The 9,555-nt window shown below is 43.3% G+C and overlaps 1 protein-coding gene across 1 annotated transcript; it reads left to right on the top strand.

Moving 5' to 3' along the window:
• Nucleotides 1-2,184: 2,184 nt before the first annotated feature.
• On the top strand, nt 2,185-8,734 carry LOC127294289 (cyclin-T1-3). Its single transcript, XM_051324072.2, has 7 exons — nt 2,185-2,401; nt 3,784-4,052; nt 5,848-5,929; nt 6,472-6,606; nt 6,884-7,062; nt 7,144-7,295; nt 7,777-8,734. Exons 2-7 carry the CDS (start codon nt 3,814-3,816, stop codon nt 8,541-8,543), a joined length of 1,554 nt encoding a protein of 517 aa, XP_051180032.1. The 5' UTR covers nt 2,185-2,401; nt 3,784-3,813; the 3' UTR covers nt 8,544-8,734.
• The last annotated feature ends 821 nt before the right edge of the window (nt 8,735-9,555 follow it).

The raw sequence follows: 9,555 nt of genomic DNA, 5'->3' as shown, positions 1-9,555 counted from the left end.
TTTGTACAATGATTCTGTGTTAGTTTTCTCTTGTGATATTATATGATGTCGATCATATAATATTTGCCTTTGGTCATGAGAGGAAACTACATTTGGAAGTACGGTAGTGCATACGGCGGGGGTGACATCCCGTGTGCGGTGCACTATTGTATGGAAGAAGGGGATAAGAAGGGACTCGCAACGATCAACAAATAACCACGGGGTAATCTCTTAATTGTGATGGACCAATAGGTGGCTTGCCGAAGATTATTGCGGTGGTCATTCAGGGATATGTATAAGATACATATTCCAACTTTCGAGCCTTTCTCACATACAACTAGTGCCAATATATAAATTATCTAGTTTGTGTTATTAGTTAATGCTAGTGGTGGAACCAACAATCCCCGAGAACACCTTAGCCATATTGTTATTCCCACAACCATAATCGATGCTCTTAGTTACATTAGTTTATTTCTTTGTTCTTGTTTACTTTTGATCTCAACACAAAACAACCTTTGAATACTTTAGCTTGGAATTTGAATAATTTTTAAGTACTCTCTAGATAATAGCAGCGAGGGGCATAAAGACCTCTACCAACAGCTCTCCGTGGTTCGATACTCTTACTTCGAAACTAGCTACATCTGATTTGTGTTATTGCAGTTATCATGCGGCCAAAAACTGGGTCTGCATCCCACTGAGCGATCTAACGCATAGTGACCAGTATGTCCATGTAGACACATTTCTCGAGCAAATATGGCCACTGCTCACCACATAAAAGTCATCTCCTTGTCCTTCTTCTCCTAAACTAATGCATAAGTCATATTACCCTACCATTTACGACCAAAAAATGAATAATACCGCAAAAAAACCCAGTTTAGGACCCGACTCAGAAAAACGAAAACATACATAAATCGTGTCAAAAACCAGTCAAACAGATGAAGACCCTAATCGGGATGCTTGTGGAGGGCCGAGCCTTTCTTCTTCATCGTGAGCCTCTTCTGGCTAGGTGTGTGACAATACGGACGCGTTTGGTAGCCTGCAGAGGCCTTTTTTTGCATGGGTGGAGAAACAAAATAGTTTGTTTGGTTGCCCGAAGGTCTCCGCATTGTGGCCCAACCGATTCTCAAAACACCCTCGGGCCAGGCTGTGGAGGAACGTCCGAATCGACCGTTTCTAGCGATGCAGACAAATCTCGTACGCTGATGATGCAAAAGGGAATCTTCGGATGCAACCACTGCACATGCTCTTGGTTAGGCTCACTCTCCTTTATACTACTTCACACACCATCTTTTCAAATCAATACAACTATATTCCGAATCAAAATAAGCTGTACATGAAAAAGATGCATGTCGATGATATAAATCAGTTCCCACAATCAGTTTCGAGTTCCATCGGTCGTGAATCATCAAATTCGTGTATGAAGTTTTAAGTGAATTTTGCCAAATTTTTCGCACACGCTCAACCGTTTGAAATTTCCTTTGAGGAGTAGGTTCACCGCACCATTCCGCATGACTTTTATGTTGACAGGTTTTTGTTTCGGTGTACATACACTGATAGATAAATGACTCGCTAGTATATTGTAATGTGTACATATGTGTGAGCATAGTTTGAAGTACTATTGCTCAACTTCTCGCTTGCCATCTTCATGGAGGCGACGTGGTGATGATAGGTGATAAGTAAGAGGTGATAATCCATGGTGGTGGCATCATGGTGATGTTCGTCTTCGTGGTCGACAACAACGTGGTGATGCTTATGACCGGCATGATCGGTGGCAGGGGCGGCGCGTAGTGGAGGCCATACAACCCAATCTTCACTCTAACTTTTCTTCAGGATTTGGTAAAAAAATGGCCCACTATCATCAATTGGCCCAGTCTTTAATGTGTTGGCCCATCCTTCATGTTGGCTCACGCTCCGCCAGGCGGTGTTATGATGATATTCAACTTCGTGGTCGTTATGGTGATGCTTATGACGGATGTGAACGATGTTGTCACAGTGGTGTTCGTCTTCGTGTTCGATGATGTGGGTGACATGGTAATGACGCAGTCATGCGAGAAATAGATCCAGGCTACCAAACGACCCTGTGACACTCGGACGCGGAGATAGGTTTAGAGCCCAACTCGGAAGTCTGCCCGAGATCGGACGGCTGGCTATACCCCACGCGCTGACCGATCCAACGGTGGAAACGGGCGCCTACACACGACACATCAACCGGCTAGGGTTCCGTCCCACCCAGCCTCGCAGGCTCCCCCTCGCTGCTGCCTCGCCATCCGCCGCCCCCACCCCTCCGTCGTCGCCGGTTGCAGCTCTCCGCGCGCGACGCCTATCCCGGCCCGTCCACGTCTCCGTCTCCGTCTCCGTCTCCGCTCCGCTACGCACGCCGCCCGGTCCGCCACCTGCGCGAGAGTTCGTCGGGATTCCTCAGGTTCTTTCTGATCTGATCCGATCTTTTCCTCCGTAAAGATCCTATTTTGATGGTTAAGATTGTTCCTGTGGTCATCGGTTCGCAAGATTTCTCCTGCCAACCGAGAGGTCCGGTTCTTGGAAGCGCACGCCCTAGATTTTCTTGCGGGGCGGGAGTAACCCTAGGCTTTGCCGAGTTCTTGGTTCTTGGAGCTGAATTTACCTGCTTGGATCTAGATGGGCTTAATCCTGAAACCGCGTGCTCAATGTCCGGGTACAAAATTACATGTTTCCTGGTGTCTCGAGGACTAGATGACGCTGAATTTAGGGAGGAATTTTGGGGGGCAATGGTAGCACTGAGTCTTAAAAAATTTCCGCAGTTTCTTGAAACTATGCAGCTTAGCTTAGAGAAGCGCTTGCCCTATTGTAAAGTAGGGTTTGTGCTGGTGTGGGTCGAACTTATGAGCCTGATATCACATGTCATTCTGTACCGACCACCAATTCCGAGTTTTCTTCACTATTTTGTGCTGCTCACCTGTAAATTGAGTAATGATTCTTTCACAATTCCTTCTAAAACGTGTTCGAGAATTGTGTTCCTTATGTATTGGGGTTTTAGATTCTTACGGGTTGAATGTAGTCACCTGCTTTAGGTCGAGCAGGCGCCCTCAAGAAGACGAGAGCATAGTTACGTTGGGTGATCTCTCCTCATCCTTTCTGTTAGCTCTGTTAGAGATATGGCCTTAGTAAGATCTGGGTTACTCTGTTTCTATGTTAAGCCACAGATTCAGGAAAACACATTGAACTTGACAGACTCAGAAAAAAACACCTTGAGCTCAACAGGCTAAAAAATACCTTGAAAGAACAAATAGCAACTTTCAAGATGCTCATTACTTGCGTGAATCAGTTTTTATAGTCATTCTAGTAATTTTATGAGGGATCCACTTGTCATTATGTTTTATCTTTGTAAATGAAGGGAATGCTTCGATGTGTTGTATTTAAGAAAACACTTTTGGTGGCTATATTATCATCTACGCGTCGCTAATTTGTTCAATTACTGGGCTTCCATGCAGGACAGACAGTTCATCTGAGCTGTATGGATTTGTCGCTGTTTCTTCCATTGTCAATATCTGGCACCCATCCTTTATCTTCTGCATGTAAAGTTGTCCACTGTCGTAACTTGTCCCATAGGCTGTCCACAAAAGATTTTTTAAGATTTAGAGTATTGAGAATATATAGTTAGATGCCTTCTTTAACTATTTAGTCTTCACGACGTTCTCAATTTTAATTTTTGAAAGGAATGTGTATATGCGTTTAGTTACGCGCGTTGTTGTGCCTACCTCCTGTTTATGAATGCTTATGATGTTAAGTTTGCAAGCGTTGACATTATGTATCTCACTTTGTCAGGTTCTTTGGAATAAAAGAGGAAAATCATAAATGGATATCATGCAGACAAGTGATTCTTCACAATATGGAATTGTAGAAAACAGCCCTTATAGAATTCCCTATGATAGACATGCTGAAGATGTCAACCTTGGTGCTTCCTGGTATTTTAGTAGAAAAGAAATAGAGGAGAATTCCCTTTCAAGAAGAGATGGCATTGATCTAAAGAAGGAGTCTTACCTTCGCAAGTCATACTGCACTTATCTTCAGGAATTGGGTGTGAGGCTTAAAGTGTAAGAATATACAGTAAATTGAATATTTTATCATTTCTGCTGTTTTAGCAGTATTATTTGAATCATACCTGTTCCTTTTAAATTTCTGTGAACAACTTGGTATTTCTCACAGTTTTGTTTCTTTTAAGAAGCTTTTGCAGCTTTCTCATTTATTATCCATGAACAATATTTTTGAAATTGGGTCCCAAGCGCCATAATCATGTGCACTTGTAGGCTTGTAGAAATTGTTTGGTTTGACATTCCCTTATGGCTAGTTTGACCAAGCTGCGTCTTAAGCGCCATAGATTCATGCACTTTTAGCAAGGATTATTAGGCAAACTAATTTGTAGTACCATTTTTACTTACGCAAACTGTCTGGCATCGTTAGGCACTCTTAGCTTGCAAATTAAGCAGGCCTTTACAGCTTGTTTGGTTAGAGGGAATTGAAAAGGTGAAATGGAATTTAGATGTATATAAAATCATCCTTTTGGTTGGAGGGCATGAGAATTGTAGAGCCTGGGCATGAAAGTTGAGAAGTCTTAACACCCACCATTTTAATAACATGGGAGGGCATGGGTATCGGAAGGGAATTGAATTGCAGAGAACATCTCGACCGTTCGTCACGACTTATGTTCCCATCCCTTCGCTAGACCATCATGAATTCCCATAACTAAACATGGGAAGAGATTTCTTTCTCAAATTCATACGCATAATTCCCATCAAATACCATGAAGAATTGGGACTAAAATGACACATCCCACGTCTAATCTCTGCACAACTCCCTCCTCTAAACTCCATTCCTCTTCCCTAGTCACCAAACTCCTACTAGTGAAATTACTTAATGGGGTGAATAGCTAAAATAAACACTGTGAGCAACCTATGTTAAGATATTAGGGATGCAAATGTTATTCAGGAGATTACAAACGTCACCTCTGATGATTGAGGGGACATAATGTATAGGTTTTGAAGAAACACAGAATGGCCTCACTGTGACAGGTTTCCAAACATGTGGGCTGCAGGTGGAAAATTAATCATTGCCCCATTCAGAATCGACTTGTTTGTTTTCCCCTAAAATTCAATGTGGTCCGACCCCCTCCCCGGACCCCGCGCAAAGCGGGAGCTTCATGCACCGGGCTGCCCTTTTTTTTGTATCGAATAAGTTTTCTTATTTTATCATGCAATATATGTACTATGTAAGATATTTAACAGTTTTCTGGTTGCTGAATTCCTCATTTTTGTTCTCCTAAGCATTTGCTTTAGTGTATACATTGATGTTAGTGTGTATATTTTCTATGTCGACATCAATAGATGATTTGGTACTAATTCTCCAATAAATTGATGGTAAAGCTATCAATTATCAAGCCATAGATTTATCTGTTTGGCTGGGAGATGTGCTAGCACATGCCTGTGAAACTAATGGTATTTGTGGTTGAAAAATTGCTACATATGCATGTAACAACATAACTCCTGTTCAGTTTTTTCCCTTCAGAAACACTTATTGTTTTCTTCACAAGCTAATGGCATTGTTAGGAAGAACTTGGTAGCATCTTGTCCCTTAGCCCCAGAGTTATATTCATTGGTTAGTTTTTGAAGGATCACAGGACATCCTTGTTTAGCTGCAACGGAAAAGATCTAGCTTCGATTAGCATTATTTTTAGGACTTTCTGTCCTTTGGCTAGTTATGCCGTGCATGTTTTATGAATCAGTAAATATCCCTGTATATTACTGTATCAATTATGCTCTCTTGCCATGGTTGGTAGTTCTGTATAGTATGTTCTTTCCTTCACTCCTTATGACGGATGGCTTTGAAATGTAGGCCTCCAGTGACAATTGCTACAGCTGTAGTATTCTGTCATCGGTTTTTCCTTCGTCAATCTCATGCCAGAAATGATAGAATGGTAAGCCCTACTGAAATTTGTATGGGCTTGTACATGTTTATTATCAGACAACATATTTTGGATTTACCTGTAAATTACTTTCTATGCATGGTAGTCAGTATTATATGTTTCTGACAGGTGGTCGATCATCAATGTTAGCCATCCTTATGTGGAAGTGGCCCAAAAATGGTTTGCTGTCACTTGTAGATCACTAGTAACTGTCTTTACTGATAATTTAGTGACAATAATTGTTAGGTGCCATAGCTAGGGGTGCTGTGGTGCCTGTGACATTGGATGAATACGGATCATTGGATCCTGTGGTTGGGATGTTTTGGACCCGCCACAACTGGTGATATTTATATTAGTGGAGATGTGCTTTGTTGGATTCCACGATAGGATGAAATTTGTTTGGCTCTGCAGAGACATGCAGGTTAATTTTTGTCTGTATGTGTGTAGAGTAGAATATAAAGCATGCTGCATGCAGTTTTGTTGTTTCTTTGGGCGCATTCGTCCTAGATTCCGACCGTTGCGAGTTGTCAATGTAAGTTCATTATAACCTGCAGACAATAGCCACAGTTTGCATGTTCTTGGCGGGTAAAGTTGAAGAAACACCAAGACCGCTGAAGGATGTCATACTTATTTCTTATGAGGTCATCCACAAGAAGGATCCTGCTGCTGTTGCTCGAATTAAGCAAAAGGTTAGATATTATCTTTGAGTGCTGTCTTGATACTTCTTATCGAGTTGCCAGTGCTATCCTTGTTTCCCCACATATCTATTCATAAAGTTGCAAGTTCTTGTTGACAGTCGATGCATTTTGTTACCTGGATTCTTATCTAGTTGCCATTGCTATTCTTGTTTCCCCACGCTTCTTTTATTCATAAAGTTGCAAGTTTCTGTTCACAATCGATGCATTTTATTACCTGGATTACTGTGGCAAGAATGGTAGTTGAGGAGATTTCTGTTGTTTTGTGCAGGAAGTGTACGAAAAACAGAAGGAACTTCTTTTAATTGGGGAGCGGGTTGTGCTTGTAACACTTGATTTTGACCTGAATATACACCATCCCTACAAGCCCTTGGTTAAAGCAATAGAGAAGTTCAACAAGGTTGCTCAAAAGGCACTTGCTCAAGCTGCCTGGAGTTTCGTCAATGATGGGTATGCTAAAATTACACTTATTCTTTTGAAAATAGCAGCCCACATCATGCCTATTTACGGGACCTTAAAAGGGCTGTGCAGGCTGCGTACTTCACTTTGCTTGCAATTTAAGCCCCAACATATTGCGGCTGGCGCAATCTTCCTTGCCACGAAGTTCCTTAAAATCAAGCTTCCAGCAGATGGCGAGAATTTCTGGTTGCAACAGTTTGATGTAACCCCGCGTCAGTTGGAAGGTTTGTACTAGGTACAAAGTCAATAGTGTATATTTATACGCTGTTACTCTACAATATCGTAAGGACAGTTTTTTCATGTTGTCAGAAGTATACCATGATTTAGCTGTAGTGGAGCCCATTAGAATTGGACAAAAAAATCATCATTTATTGAAAACTGGTAGTGGAACTAGGTAGCTTAGGTCAGTAAACACAGGCGGTTGCTTGATGTGCACACTTGGTGTTGTGGGATACATAAGTGAATGCCACGAACATGATGATACTGTAATGAACTTGCACAACTATTTTTTGCTTTGTAATTTGTGGATAACACTTTTGCTTTGTAATTTTGCAACGATAGCATCTGTCGATTGTATATCTATTTACTAGAACTGATGCTCTGTTTTTCGTGTATTTCTGCCACATTTGCTTTTGATGCTGTGAAAAAATACATAGCAAGGAGGCAAGGATCCATGCTTACATTAGCTGTTATTGTTCTTTTCAGAGGTTAGCAACCAAATGTTGGAGCTCTACGGGCCACCACCAGGGCAAGATACTAAAGATAGCCCTGCAAGTGTGTCTGCTCTAGAGGAAGCTCCTGGAGCTTCCAAGGAGCCTTCCTCCCAGGAAAATGATGAAGCATCCACACAATCGAGCATGCCAGGCCGTCACGGACCTGAAAAGGCAAGCTCGGGGATACCCGCGAACGAATCATGTGGTGTTACGGTCGCTAGCAATGAAGGCCCCAGCATGTTGTCGTCAACAGCGGATGCAATGAAAAAGTTAGACAAGGATAAGGTTAAAGCTGCACCAGAGAAACATGGGGATTCGAAAGGTGATGCTGGTAGAAAGGTTGACGCCGTGGACGGTGCGGACCTAATTGGGAGCGAGGTGGAGCGCGGTGCGGAGCTGGCTGCAGAGGATGAGGGGAATACAGAGGAGAGAAGGCAGAGCTTGCCCAACCCCCCTCACCGAGAGGATCACCAGAACGTCGCTGGCACAGCAGAGGACACTGAAGAGGATCACCAGAACGTCGCTGGCACAGCAGAGGACGCGGAAGAGGATCACCAGAACGTCGTTGGCACAGCAGAGGACACCGAAGAGGACCACCAGAACGTCGCTGGCACGGCAGAGGATACTGAAGAGGGCGAGCTGTCCATGGACATCCAGGAGCACCTTTATCCTGAGCTCGACAGCCGAAAGAGGAAGGACACGCAAGAGCATGTGAGCCGCAACGGCGGCGAAAGGGACCTCAAAAGGCCAAGGTCATAACAATCGAGTATTTGTCCAAAGCGTTATTGTGCTATGGAACGCGAGTGTTAAACCTGTTCTTTTTGGCACTCGGTGTTTGCTCGTTGTGTTGGGAGAGTTGAACTGTACTGTACTATAATTTGAAAAAAGATGGTTTCCCCAGCAAGTGTGTAACATGTTCCAAGCATTAATGTCATTAATCATTAGACATAGGCCCGTGCTGTGGAGATGATGTGAACACCAGAGGAAGATGCAGAACATGCAAGAACTGCGTCGTGCAGGTTTGGTGCCCCGTTGTTTGGTGTTGGTGGCATGTGCAACTCATCCATGGAGATGCTGGCGCCAATCAGTTTGTTGTGGCGTCGTGACTCTGGTCAGTTATCGTCCATTATTAGTGCCATCAGTTCTCCGGCACGACGCTTGCATGCCAGAAACGCAAATTCGTCCATGACAAACAGTTGACGGAAGACTCGCATCTTGGTGGCACACGATTATTACAACCAAAAACTAACCACTCTGCGCATCTTTCGTCCAGATTGAAGATGCGCCGATGATTTCATTGCCCAGGCAGACAAAATGGGTGATGCTGGCGGTCGGTCTTGGGAGTAGGAAGCCGGTAAGAAGCCACCATCACCATTTCCCGATAAGACGGTGCAGCTACAATGGAACGGAGACGTCCACTCGGAAGCAAAAGATAGATAGAAAAGAGGAAAGAAAGAAGGAACGCGACGTACGTTTTTGGCCACTTGCCAAACGCTTGCTTACCGCTTAATCTTCAACCCACCTTTTGGAGCTAGCTAGCTTCGATATCTTGTTTGTTACTTATAAGCAGCATAACTGCTCCGTAGCTAATACCCATCAGCTACGACGGAGACTCGCCACCGCTTCCTGTGGCTAGTTAATTCGTTACAGAGGAATAGTAGCGCTAGATTAAATCCGAAAATGCACTGTGCGATGCATAGTGTGGTTCTTGCACGACGGCGGTGGATTAGCAGTAAATGCGTTATGGTTTATGTCTGCGTCGTCTTGTCTC

The sequence above is a fragment of the Lolium perenne genome, chromosome 4 (genome assembly GCF_019359855.2).
Source record: "Lolium perenne isolate Kyuss_39 chromosome 4, Kyuss_2.0, whole genome shotgun sequence".
NCBI classification, from domain to species: Eukaryota; Viridiplantae; Streptophyta; class Magnoliopsida; order Poales; family Poaceae; genus Lolium; species Lolium perenne.
The sequence above is the reverse complement of the archived record's forward strand: the minus strand, read 5'-3'. Positions and strand labels throughout refer to the sequence as shown.